Genomic DNA, 14,590 nt, shown 5'->3' with positions numbered 1-14,590 from the left:
CTGCCCACACAGGATTTAACAAAAATTAATATCTCTCCCTTGTAGTGCCTAAATAATATAATAATTTGGTATACAAATAAACGTAGCGCAAAATAATGAAGTACAGAGGTGCTTGAAAATTTGTGTACCCTTCAGAAATTTACATATTGTTGCATAAATTTGACCTAAAACTGCATCAAGTTTGCACACAAAGTCCTAAAATAGATAAAGTGAAACAAATGGGTCAAAAATATTAAACTTTGTCATTCGATATCCCTTATATGTAAGCAGCAACAGTATGTGAATTGTTGCTCTCAGTTTCTGGTGTAACTCCCTTGTGTAGCAATAACTGCACCTAAACATTTCCAGAAATTGTTTATTAATCCTGCACATCAGCTCGGAGGAATTTTAGCTTATTCCTCCCTACGAAATAACTTCATCTCTATTATGGTGCTGTTTTCACCCATGAACTGCTCACTTTGGGTCCTTCACAACACTTGAATAGGCTTAATGTCAAGACATTGACTTGGTCATTCCAAAGCGTTGACTTTATTCTTCTGTAACTATTCTTTTCTAGAACAATTTGTGTCCTCTGAGTCATTGTTTTGCTACATAAGCCAGATTCTCTTGAAATTTAGGGACAGATGTCCTGATATTTTCCTTTAGAATTTCTTGGTATAATTCAAAATTCATTGTTCCACCAATGATCGCCCAGAAACTTTAAAACAGGCCCCAAGCTATGATACCACCACCGCCATGTTTCACAGATAGTATGATGTTTTATGCTGTGTTACAGTGTTTTTCTTTCTCCAAACATTTCATTTAAATCAAAAACTCTATTTTGCTGTCATCCATCCACAAAACATTTTTTTCAACAGCTTTCTGTCTTGTTTAGGTGATCTTTAGCAAACTGCAGATAGGCAGCAATGTTATTTTTGGAGAGCAGTTGCTTTTTCCTTGCAATTCTGCCATGTACACCATTGTTGTTCAGAGTCCTACCGATTGTGGGCACATGAACATTAGCATTAGCTAATGTGAGAGAAGTCTTTGATTGCTTACTGTATATCTTGGGATCCTTTGTGACCTTACAGAGTATTATACCCAAGACCTTTGAGTGATCTTTGTCAGACTTTAAATAAAACAGATGTAGGATCTATGTGCCCAGGCCATCAGGGCTAAGGGTACCCTCTCGATTAGTTAAAGGTAGGATGTCATTGGCAGCCACATATCATCCAGCCCAAGTAGAGATCTTGACATGGATATGGGATTGTTCCACAAACTGTATTAGAAAGATATTGTAAAAGTTTTCATTAAAAAAGTCTAACATGTATTTGCTATGACCAGAATTCCCACTCAAAGTTTATGGACAATCATACTGAAAGTTTCTTTCAACTCTCTGTTGGCCTTCCCAGTAGCCCATCTTGACCAACCTTTATTCACATACAAATTCTAACTTTATCCAATCTGTTTATGTCATTTAACTGGTAGTATGAAAGATACCTAGAATATGAATTTTAGAAACCCTTACACGGACACAATCCTCTTGCAGATTCTGGCTCTTGTAGCGGTGAGGAAAGCCATGGACTACCTCTTCTCCCAACATGATCTTAGCTTCCTAGATGATGTGATCCCTGAGAAAGACAAGAAGAAGAAGGAAGATGAGAAGAAAAAGAAAAAGAAGAAAGGAAGTGTGGACAGTGACAATGATGACGTAAGAAACACTTTTTTCACTTCAACATATTCACGTCTTTCTTCCTTCTGGCATGGGCTAAGGGTCAAATATACTTTAACTGTTATTTTTTTGTAACTCCACTATGTTGTGACAAAAGAAGAGTCATACTCAAAAGGAGGAGGTAGTTCTTAAAGTTTGGATAGAAAAACTACTGAAAAATTCATACTAAGAACTTTGCTAAAAACCCAACTCTTTGGACCTGGTGGTCAGAGAGACATTGATAACCAAGGACCTGTTCTGTAGGACAGTATACTATGGTATATATTTTCTATTACATACTGTAATTCCTTACATAACCCAAGATTTTTCTCGGAATTGGCACTCTTTATCTAAGGGTCATTAAGAACAAACACTTTACCTTAGCTCCACTATAAGATATACCGTAGTGTTCCTCCACAGTCTACTACATTACACACATTACTTATTCTATGACGACCTCCACTGTTTGGATGATTATGAGATTTGAAATGGCATTTTGATGCCTTTTATTATAATCCCAGCTTAACATTTAAGCTTTGTATATGTGTCTGTCCATAGTGGGGCATGAGAACTAATCTTCATGTTTATATCTAAGTAATGAACTCTAGCTTGCTAATGAAAGTATTAGATGGGATAATCTAACTTAATGAATATGGCATGAATTTTTTCAGGTTTATACATAGTTTTGTGATCTTAAATGTAATCAATTTTGCTGCGGTCACATTCGCTCTCTTTGCTATATAAATAAGATGATATTTAAAGTGCTGTCAATGAGGTTTCTGAAAGTCCTAGTAATCCCCAATGCTAGAAGAAATCGCTTTCATTCTGGACAGTCAGCGATACATTAGAGAGCACGGATAAGGCGGGATGCTGGGCCCTTCAAAGCCCTTCTGGCAATTCTGATTTCTACTCATTTATTCTACAGATACTTAGAGAAGTTGAAATATCCCTTTGATGACTGTCATTAGCACATGTAATTTTATTCTCTGTTTTTTATGCTATTACTATGGTATGTTACAGTATCTACCATAAAATAACATCCTACCACAAAGCATTCTGGGATACAATCAGCTTTTCTATAGTACAGTATACAATCCTTACCTGCACATTTGTATACTCTATATTCATTGTTACAGTATGGTATTCACATGGGTGTGACTTTGTCATAATGTCTTACACCATCTGTCAGATGTCACCTACTCTTATTTTTCTACCTAACTGACCTATAAAGTAGAAAAGAAACAGAAATTTAGAATTTAGAAATAATATTAAAGAAGCCTCCCATGATCTATATTTTTCCATACAGGTGTGTATATGTGTATGTAGTGCAGTATGTGTTGTTTATATCATCATCTACCACCATCTGTTCCGGTATCCAGCTCCATTCCGCCACTCTTCTGAATGACCTCACCCTTCTCCAGACTTTCCGGATCACAGTGCACTCTGTATGATCCAGAAGTGACGTTTAGTGCTCGCTCACACAAGCATATATTCTCTCATGTGAGAAAATTGGCCCTATATGTTAATGACACTCTGCTCAAACTCTCAACAGAGCAAAATCTGAGGGTCAGTATACTGTGATCAAATTCTCTCGCATGTGAGAATGGAAGCATAGCTGAGGAGAAGATGGAGAATGTAATTTCTCCATCTTCTCCATTGCCTGTGTTGGTGTATATCAGACATCGAAGACTTGTATGAGTGCATGTAAGGCTATGTGTCCACGGGAGAATGTAACTGCGGATTTTTCTGCATCAAAATCCGCAGCTTTTCCGCAAAATCCGCAGGTGCGGATTTGCCGCAGATTTACCGCGGATTTGATGCGGATTTTGATGCGGATTTTGCGGGTTTTTTTTTTCCATTTTAAAGGCAAAATCTGGATGAAAATCCGCAACAATAAGGCTATGTGTCCACGCTGCGGAAAATGCGCGGATTTTGCCGCGGATTTCTCGCGGAAAAGCCGCGGATTTCCCGAAAATCTGCAGCTCAGGCACTTCCCAGCCATTTCTATGGCATTTTGGAAATGCTGTGCCCATGCTGCGAATTTTTCCGCAGCGGATTTCGTGCGGATTTTGATCTGGAAAAATCTGCAACATGTCAATTATTGTTGCGGATTTTCATCCGGATTTTGCCTTTAAAATGGAAAAAAAAAATTCGCAAAATCCGCATCAAAATCCGCATCAAATCCGCGGTAAATCCGCACCTGCGGATTTTGCGGGAAAGCTGCGGATTTTTCTGCATCAAAATCCGCAGCTTTCCCGCAAAATCCGCAGGTGCGGATTTACCGCGGATTTGATGCGGATTTTGATGCGGATTTTGCGAATTTTTTTTTTCCATTTTAAAGGCAAAATCCGGATGAAAATCCGCAACAATAATTGACATGTTGCAGATTTTTCCAGATCAAAATCCGCACGAAATCCGCTGCGGAAAAATTCGCAGCATGGGCACAGCATTTCCAAAATGCCATAGAAATGGCTGGGAAGTGCCTGAGCTGCAGATTTTCGGGAAATCCGCGGCTTTTCCGCGAGAAATCCGCGGCAAAATCCGCGCATTTTCCGCAGCGTGGACACATAGCCTTATTGTTGCGGATTTTCATCCGGATTTTGCCTTTAAAATGGAAAAAAAACCCCCCGCAAAATCCGCATCAAAATCCGCATCAAATCCGCGGTAAATCTGCGGCAAATCCGCACCTGCGGATTTTGCGGGAAAGCTGCGGATTTTGATGCAGAAAAATCCGCAGCTACATTCTCCCGTGGACACTAAGGGGCACTTTGCACACTGCGACATCGCAGGTGCGATGTCGGTGGGGTCAAATTGAAAGTGACGCACATCCGGCATCGCATGCGACATCGCAGTGTGTAAAGCCTGGATGATACGATTAACGAGCGCAAAAGCGTCGTAATCGTATCATCGGTACAGCGTCGGCGTAATCCATAATTACGCTGACGCAATGGTCCGATGTTGTTCCTCGCTCCTGCGGCAGCACACATCGCTGTGTGTGAAGTTGCAGGAGCGAGGAACATCTCCTACCGGCCTCACTGCGGCTTCCGTAGGATATGCGGAAGGAAGGAGGTGGGCAGGATGTTTACATCCTGCTCATCTCCGCCCCTCCGCTCTGATTGGCCGCCTACCGTGTGACGTCGCAGTGATGCCGCACGACCCGCCCCCTTAACAAGGAGGCGGGTCGCCGGCCACAGGGACGTCGCACGGCAGGTGAGTGTGTGTGTGAAGCTGGCGTAGCGATAACTTTCGCTACGCCAGCTATCACCACATATCGCTGCTGCGACGGGGGCGGGGACTATCGCACTCGACATCGCAGCATCGGCCTGCGATGTCGTAGTGTGCAAAGCCCGCCTTAGGCTATGTGCCCACGCTGCGGATTTACTGCGGATTTTGCCGCGGATTTGCCGTGGATTTCCCGAAAATCTGCAGCAGCGGCACTTCCAAGCCATTTCAATGGCATTTTGGAAATGCTGTGTCCATGCTGCGGATTTTTCCGCTGCGGATTTGCCGCGGATTTTGATGCGGAAAAATCTGCAGCATGTCAATTCTTTGTTGCGGATTTTGGTGCGGATTTTGGGTATAGAATGGGGGAAAAAAAAAAAGAAATCCGCATCAAAATCCGCGGCAAATCCGCGGTAAATCCGCGGCAAATTTGCCGCGAAAGTCGCGGATTTTCATGCCGAAAAATCCGCAGGTACATTCTACCGTGGACACATAGCCATAGCCTAATTGACATGTTGCAGATTTTTCCGGATCAAAATCCGCACGAAATCCGCTGCGGAAAAATCCGCAGCATGGGCACAGCATTTCCAAAATGCCATAAAAATGGCTGGGAAGTGCCTGAGCTGCAGATTTTCGGGAAATCCGTGGCTTTTCCATGAGAAATCCGCGGCAAAATCCGCGCATTTTCCGCAGCGTGGACACATAGCCTAATGCAATTAATCGGTTGCACTCTCAGCATGCTGCCATTTTTTCCTTATGCTAAATTGGATAGCTCTTGGCTCCATAGTATAACATGGGGCTGAGTGCTATCCAACAAAACATCGGATAGCACTCGGTCATGTTATATACTTGTGTGAGCCAGTCCTTATAATGTAAGTCTGTGGAGCATCAGAACAAGGCTGCATAGACTTAAGCGGGCTTTACATGCTACAATATATCTAACGATGTGTCGGCGGGGTAACATCGTAAGTGACGCACATCCGGCATCGTTAGTGATATTGTAGTGCGTGAAAACTACGTGCAATTGCGATTGAACAAAAAAATGTTGATCGCATACACGTCGTTCAATTACTAAAAATTGAACGTCCGGTTGTTCAATGTTCCCGAGGCAGCACACATCGCAGTGTGTAACACCCCGGGAACGATGAACACATCTTACCTGCGTCCCGCCTGCAATGCGGAAGGAAGAACATGGGGGCGGGATGTTTATGTTCCGCTCATCTCCGCCCCTCCGCTTCTATTGGCCGGCTGCCGTGTGACGTCGCTGTGACGCTGAACATCCCTCCCACTACAGGAAGTGGTTGTTCGACGCCCACATCGAGGTTGTATGGAAGATAAGTACGTGTGACGGGATTTAATCGTTTGTGCGACAAGGGCAACAAATTGAACGTGCCGCACATACGATGGGGGGTGTGTGCGATCGCATACGAGATCGCATGTATAATTGTAACGTGTAAAGCAGGCTTTACTTTGTGAAAGCATATGGATTAAAGAGGATTTTTCATTGATCACCATGGAGGATGCTGTCCAGCTCTTCCTATTACTTTATAAGCAAGGATGGTTGACCTTAGGGAGATCGACATCCACACCGCGGAGACACCATCACATGTTTCTCAACGCAGTGATTCTAGACCAATGCCCCCTGGGAAATATGCAAACAAAAAAGCCGCGGAGACACAATCACATGTTTCTCAACGCTGCCAGGAAAATAGCCAGGTCTTTCACCGGGAAGGTACAACCATGGGAAGGGCAGTCTCCAGTCAAGGAAACTGCCTATGCCAAAACATGGTATCCATCCACAGACAGCTGTTTCGGGATATTTGCCCCTCATCAGTGTGGAGTAGGAATCGCATGAATCCATGGAAAGCACATGGATTAAAGGGGATTTTTCCTTGATCACCATGGAAGATGCTGTCCAGCTCTTCCTATTATTTTGTGAAAGAGACTTCCGGCTCACGTATAGAGCTTAGAATGAGTTGGATAGTCTGAAGAGCGGTGACATCATTAGAAGAGGAGCACAACAACAATGAATACCAGAAAAGATGGCAGGTGAGTATAATAACACACACTTACTCTGCAATACATACACAGGTTTAGGTGAAAAAATAGTTAATGGGAGGCTTCTTTAATATTATTCCAAACTCTAAGGGGTACTTTACATGCTGCGACATCGCTACCGATATATCGTCGGGGTCACGTCGTTAGTGACGCACATCCGGCGCCGGTAGCGACATTGCAGCGTGTAACATGAATGCGCGATGATCAACGATCGCAAAATCGTTCCAAAACGGTGATCGTTGACTCGTCGTTCATTTCCTTAATATCGCTGCTGCCACCGTTACGATGTTGCTCGTCGTTCCTGCGGCATCACACATCGCTATGTGTGATACCGCGGGAGCGATGAACATCTCCTTACCTGCGTCCACCGGCAATGCGGAAGAAAGCAGGTGGGCGGGATGTTACGTCCAGCTCATCTCCGCCCCTCCGCTTCTATTGGCCGGCCGCTTAGTGATGCCGCAGTGTCGTCAGTATGACGCCGAGCCCCCCTCCCCCTTGAAGGAGGGATTGTTCGGCGGTCATAGCGACGTGGCTGACCAGGTATGTGCGGCAGCGAGCACCAAATGTCGCACGAGCAAGGGGGGTAGGTGCTATCACGCACAACATCGCTAGCAATGTCGCAGCGTGTAAAGCACCCTTAAGTCAATGGTACATGTGAAAAATATTTTCTAATAGGATATATTTGCAATATATCCTATTAGAAAAATCTGCTTCTTTTTCCTTTTGGACTGATCTTTCAGTCTTAAATTTCTTAATTCATGGGTAAAATTTGTCTTCAGTGACCAAAGATTTTCCCATTACTGAGATAGGAGGCAACAGTTGGTGGTCATAAAGTTCTATGGAGAACTGTAACTATCAGTTCAGGGGGACTTGGCAGCAGATTGTCTGTTTCTTTCTCTAGCTCTTCCCCTCTCCAAAGAACTTTAAAGAATCAACTGTCATCTTCTGTCTCAGAAATGGCAAAATCTGTCTTCATTAAATATGGTCTTTACCCCAGAATTGAGAGTGAAATATCAGTCCAGAAGGAGGATGAAGTAAATTTCTATGAGTAGATATATTAGAAAGTTTATTATTTTCATATGTTTTAGTGATTTCTGAAATAATGTTATAATTGAAATGAAGGTTACTCTTTTTGGAACTTTCCATGCATCCCTACCATAGACTTATAACTACTGTATGACCAAAATATGAGCATTACAAGATGTAACATACATAGCATTCCTATTACCAAACGGGAGCTATTATTGGAGAAGTGTGCTTTATGGCCCTCTACTGTCAATTCTACTAAGTTGTTCGTGAGAAGGCCAAGTGAAAACTCCAGCTGTGGATAAGACAAAATGTGAAAACCTGATATGCTGTTTTTCTGTAGCTCTATGTTGGATATTGTTGTGGTTACTTGACCTTAAAGAATTTTCTTGCAGTTTATGACCTGGTGGTAGAGCTTAGTCCTCCATGAGCCGTCAAGTCATCCGCCTTCAACCTGGTGGCTTGTTTTTCATCTTATTCGTGAGAAGGCCAAGTGAAAACTCCAGCTGTGGATAAGACAAAATGTGAAAACCTGATATGCTGTTTTTCTGTAGCTCTATGTTGGATATTGTTGTGGTTACTTGACCTTAAAGAATTTTCTTGCAGTTTATGACCTGCTGGTAGAGCATAGTCCTCCATGAGCCGTCAAGTCATCCACCTTCAACCTGGCTGCTTGTTTTTCATCTTATTGTACTTGTCAAAGCACTGAAATACTATGAGTCTTGTGGATTTTTTTAATCTTTTTATTGAATTTGTGCAACTTTTGTTGGAGCATTGGTTTGTGCTAAAGGAAATATCTTCACCTTGAGATTTATGACATGAACGATACTCATAATAGGTTTGATGCTGACTGATATTGAGAACAAGGCTCTTTGAAAGCTCTGTATGTGCTCAAGCTATCATTAGATCTAAATTTGCCAGACCACCCAATATTAGTGAGAAGATTTGAGTGTTACTGACGAGTCAGCTAGATTACCTGAATTCATCATAGATGGCTTTATCTGTCAAGAAATGTTAAATATCTGTGACAACCTTAACATCGAAAGACAGGAGACTATGTTGTCTGGTCTTCCAGTAACCAAATATCTATACTGAAGGTGATTTATACAAGATGATGATTAGATGATTGAACATTTGCACCCATTTATCGGTCCATGTAATGATATCCACCAATCAGACCACAGATGTGCCAGTGCTTAATTGTCTTTTGATCACATCATTTATACTGAAATGAAAATGGCCATTGTCAGCAACATTTTCCATTTGGGATGAATAATTGTTTGGAATTTTTTATTAATATCCATGAGCAAAGGGAAGCAATGAACTTGTCAATGATATGATTTCTTCCATGTAAGGTTGCCTGTCCATCAGCCATGCCCCAGGAAGGATGGTCTGCTCTACACACCGGAGTCACAATGTTTGTTCTAAGATTTCTTACACATTTCTTTCACAGTCTGACAGTCCTTATTCAGAAAAAGTCCCCAGTATTAAAATCCCAATGGACATCATGGAACAAGAACCATTCCTTTCTGATAGCAAACCTGGTGAGAGTGAGTAGATCTAACCCCTTGCATGCCACCCGTGAGCAGTCCTTCTCACAAATCACTTTCTCATCTCTCATCTCCTAATTATCTTTTTGTCTTCCCGTTTCCACTAAAGATCTTGCCTGAGCCTCTAACCTCATCTCTGACTGTGTTCTTCATGAAGTAACCTCTGTAAAACCTATTAACCAAATTCCGCATTAGGGTTTATAGAACTTCAAGCTGTGATTAATAAGACCAGTAAACCTTGTGGGATTCCATAAAAGCTTGTTTTTTTTTTCTTCAGATTAGCCAGTGGAAGAAAACTGTATACTATGGTAAATTTGAGTCTAGCACAGAGAAGTGCTGCCATTTTTATTGCTTGGTCTCAATTTTTTTCTTATCTCTTTGGCGGATAACTCACTTTGATGATCCTCGAATATTTGTAGTTCTATAAACCAAACACTGCAACCATTAGTTTTGAGCTGCCAAAGTAAAAAACAGGATATAGAGGGCAAAGCTGAATTTTTATTAATGTCATTCATTACAGTGATGTATTGTGGATCCACATTGTGGTTTACAATATTTTGCAGTAAAATAGTCTCCTTTTTATTTATAAAGCTTTTATCTATTATTCCCCATACTCCTTTTCTTCATTTTGCATTTTTTCGAGTGATAGCCCATAAATAACCAGTCCCAGTGCCCCTTCACAAATCTCCTTGTCCCCATTGACAATGCACCTCCCTTGCCATAGATGTCTCGCCAGGGCAGTAATAAATGCCAATATTCTTTATGCTGTCCATAACATTTTTTTAGTTTAACCCTTTGACTTATCACAGATTTGACCCTAATCAACGTCTTTAATAAAATCTCCAGCTCATATTAAACCAAAGTATTAATTCTAATCCTTGATTGCAAGTGACATGTTAATCCTGATCTCAAGAAAGCTTGCGCATTACTGACCTTCGCTCCAGCGTAACAGCACAGTGTACAAATATACACTAAAACTTTCTGCCTTTTACATCATTTTTCCTTTGTTTCTTCGTAATATTAGATTTTCTATAAAATCAACGTTGTCTTCTAATTCTGTGTGGTTCCCAACTAATTTACAAAACTATTAATGATCATTGTTATGTTTGATCAGTGGTCCTCGTCATCTCCAGGACATCCTAATTCACCATCAACAGATGATTTGTCATTGTGTATCATCTATCATCTTCTGTGTTTCCTTCCATCCACGATCACGCCATGTAGACGTGTCAACAAATGTCAAGATACTGTTGTGTACACAAATCATTAGCTTTCCTTTCTTTGTGATTTGCTGCATGTTGTTATTTCTCAAAGGTATAGACGGGAGTTGTCTACAAGCTATTGGTTTCCATCTTTATTATAAGGATATTATAACTTCTGCAAGGAGATATGTGATGGGATTAAAGTATTAGCTGAACTATGAGCTTATGTGCATTGAAAGAATTTCACAGTAGGCAGAAAAATAATTGGCTACTATTACTTGGCTGCATGTTCCATTTACACTATAGGCTTTCATGTTAAGACATCGTAGCTTACCAAAGAAATTACTTTTTTAGTACTTGAAGAGTCCGGCATAAGTTCAAATTAAGCCTTTTGCTGATTGAACCTAAAGATCTTATAGTTGTTACCATTTGTGATGTTTATTCTTAGAAAAAAAATAATAGGAAACCAGTAGCTTTCAAAATGGAAGTAATCTACATCTCCTTAAGGAAGAATATGCTGTTATTTCACAGTAGCTTTTCTTTCAGATACCATGATTTGTCCTCAATAACTATACTTGTCATTAACCTCATCATTTCACCCCATGATTATTCATTATACCTTTCATGTATATTATTGTTATATGTTACGAAATCTTAACAGACTAGTATATTGATTTTATATATCCATAAAAAAATGGTCATATACAGTGAAAAATCCGCAAAAGACCACCTATTTGAGAAAACCATACCTTAACCAGAATAGATTATGTGTGCTATGTTTTAGTTCCACAATATCTTGTGGCTTTTGGCTATATTCTTTTACAAGACCACCATGTAAAAGACCATTTTTTACTGCTATTTTGGGTGGTTGTCTCAAAGAGATATCCCTGTATTACACTCACTACCTGAGTTATGTATATCTATCATCGTTCTATAAGATAATATGCAAACACCTTCTTCGGAGATGAAAAGGTCTTGAAATCAGTGCCACTTATTGAATGTAGCCATCCTAAATGTCACAAAATACAAGGCTCTCATTGGGTGCGTTGGATCCTCTAAGCCCAAGTCCAGGTGAGCATATGGGCCATGGGCATTAATGCAGAAAACCGGTTATTGGATGAGGAAATGAGGAGCAGAATTACTGAAAACAAAATGTTTTAATTAGATCCTGAAAGCCAGACGCCCTGAAAGCCCAGGCAGTTACATAGCGATGATAACACAAAAGTCTTAACAGAGTCCTGAAAGACATAAGTGGGCAGAAGACGTCCTGAAATCTACAGGCAGATACATAGCAATGATAACACAAAAGTCTTAATAAAGTGCTGTAAGCTACAAGCGAGCAGGATTCGTAATGAAAGCCACAAGTGGACATGTAGTAAGGTAAACTAGAAACGTCAAACAAACAGGTCAAGTGCTGAAGACTAATGACCGGTAGGAGAGTTGATCCTTTAGACAACAGACAAGTTGCAGATACTGGAAATCGCAGGCAGGCAGATGACTATGGAATTTGTTAGCCAGGAAGATGTCCTGAAGACCACAGGCAGGTAAATAGTGATGCTAGAATCCACAGGCAGGTAGATAATGATACTGGAAACCACAGGCAGCTAGGTAACTGTAGAACTGAAAGCTGCAGACAGCTGGGAAGATGTCCTGGAGACCGCAGACGGGTAGCAATACTTGAAATCACAGTCAAGTAAGAGACTGTGGAACTGGAAGAAACCACAAACAGGTAGCAGATAGGACTCCTTAGTAACAAGAAAATCTGAATGCCATGTAGGCTGTAGACAGCCAGGAAGACATATTGGAAACTGAAGGCAGTTGGCAATACTGTAAACTGCAGGCAGTAGGTAACTATACTAGAAACCATCGACTGGTTGCAGAGTTACTGAAGACTGCAGACAAGTAACTCAGGGACTACAAATCATAGGCAGCCATGAGACATCCAAGAACCTATTGACAAGAACTATGCACAGGCAAACTAAAAGAGTTACTAGCAAGTCTAACTAGCCAAATCACCTTGCCAGATCAGATATCCTAATTTTTACAAATGAGGGCAATTAAACACCCCGAAACACGTGTCAGCAAATGGAGTCTCTGGTTTGGCTTCTTATCCTAAGTCATGCAGCAAAGTTTAATAAAGAGTCCATATTGACTTTTGAAGGCCTATATCCAGTAGGTGGCACTAGACTTCTTCTCTGAAAATGCTATTTGCATATTTAAATTCCCAGAGGAGCATTGCATGGCCTATAAGTCTCATTACATTACTTTGGCTCTGTCCACAATTAGAAATATTCTCCTTAGTTCTACAAGCTAATAAATGATGAGCCACACTTAAGGATGTACTATGAAGTAGACATTGATTATTGTTCTAAAATATATAGTTTTTTATCTGATTTGATTCTTTCAGTGAACCTTTAGCTATGGCCCTACTTACACATCACTTTTTCTCATATGTGTGCTTTACTTTTTTTTTTTTCACAGCACACAGACACATTATAGCATTAGGCTGTTTTCACACAGCCTTTATTGTTCATGGACAGGTGGTCTTCAGAACAAAAGAGCAGATATGTCTGAATTGGGTCCAATTCATGCACCAAACTCATACATTTCTCTGAATGAGTTCGCAATATGAACGGATAGCATCTCGATGCCTTCCATGTTGAATCCAGGGGCTATCCATTGCAGACGCAGACGTGATTCTTTAGTAATAAGAAATTCTAGTCATATAGCTAATATTTAGTGTTCTCATTGTGAGTACAAGTCATCCCTATTGTGTGTATTTGTTATAATACAGCCTGGCTACATGCATCCAATTGATCTGTTTCCTTCTTTTAACTAAAAGCAGGAGAAAAGCCATTCACATTCCTTGAACGACATACATCTTGCTGAAAGACATCCTTTTATTCAGTCAACTATGCCAAGGTAAGTCGCTATCTTACTAAATAGCCCCCCAAAAAGAAAATCAAAGCTAAGTTATGAAAAATCATTTTAATTCAATATAATACGAACAATAAAATGCCAGAAAATATACATGTACACATATAGTAATGTTGAGACCTCACAGGCAGGACAAGGTACAAGAACAGGGACACCTGTTGTATATACAGCAATACATAAATTGTAACCTAACTCCTCTTTTAAACAGAAGTATAAAAAAAAACAAAAAAACATATACTGTATATCTTGCTTTTTTGGGGGGGATATCATTGTTAATGCATAAAATCCTTTTACATATGGATTGTGGTGTAGGTGTTTAATTATTGCATTGTAGACCTAAAGCATGCTTTACACGAGTCGATCTATCGTGCGATAGCATGAGCGATCGTACCCACCCCCGTCGTTTTTGCATCACGGGCAAATCGCTGCCCGTGGTGCACAAACTCGTTTAACCCCGTCACACGCACTTACCTCCCAGACGACCTCGCTGTGGGTGACGAACGTCCACTTCCTGAAGTGGGAGGTACGTTTGGCGTCACAGCGACGTAACACGGCAGCCGGCCAATAGAAGCGTAGGGGCGGAGATGAGTGGGATGTAAACATCCCGCCCACCTCCTTCCTTCCACATAGCCGGCGGGTGCCGCGGGACGCAGGTAAGCTGTGTTCATCGTTCCCATGGTGTCACACGGAGCAACGTGTGATGCCACGGAAACGATGAACAACCGGCGCCATTTTAATTAAACAATTTTATGAAACCTAGCGACGAGTACACGACTCAGGATTTGTGAGCGATACTGCGTCGCTAGGAGGTGTCACATGAGACAACATCGTGTACGATGCCGGATGTGCGTCACGAAAACCATGACCCCGACGATGTATCGCACGTTCAGTCGTCTCGTGTAAAG

The 14,590-nt window shown here is 41.2% G+C and overlaps 1 protein-coding gene across 14 annotated transcripts in view; it reads left to right on the top strand.

The window, feature by feature from the left end:
- SLC4A4 (solute carrier family 4 member 4) overlaps positions 1–14,590 on the top strand; it is a 328,597-nt gene that overhangs the window by 299,807 nt on the left and 14,200 nt on the right. For 5 of the 14 annotated variants that reach the window (XM_075351249.1, XM_075351305.1, XM_075351297.1 and 2 more), the window contains 2 exons: positions 1,529–1,690; positions 13,591–13,670. In XM_075351249.1, coding sequence (XP_075207364.1) covers positions 1,529–1,690; positions 13,591–13,670 — 242 coding nt within the window. Of the gene's footprint in view, positions 1–1,528; positions 1,691–9,449; positions 9,547–13,590; positions 13,671–14,590 lie in introns of all 14 variants that reach the window. The other 9 variants (XM_075351274.1, XM_075351290.1, XM_075351328.1 and 6 more) reach the window with 5 other exon arrangements.

The sequence above is a fragment of the Anomaloglossus baeobatrachus genome, chromosome 1 (genome assembly GCF_048569485.1).
Source record: "Anomaloglossus baeobatrachus isolate aAnoBae1 chromosome 1, aAnoBae1.hap1, whole genome shotgun sequence".
Taxonomy (NCBI): Eukaryota; Metazoa; Chordata; class Amphibia; order Anura; family Aromobatidae; genus Anomaloglossus; species Anomaloglossus baeobatrachus.
This window is presented reverse-complemented; position numbering and strand designations above follow the sequence as displayed.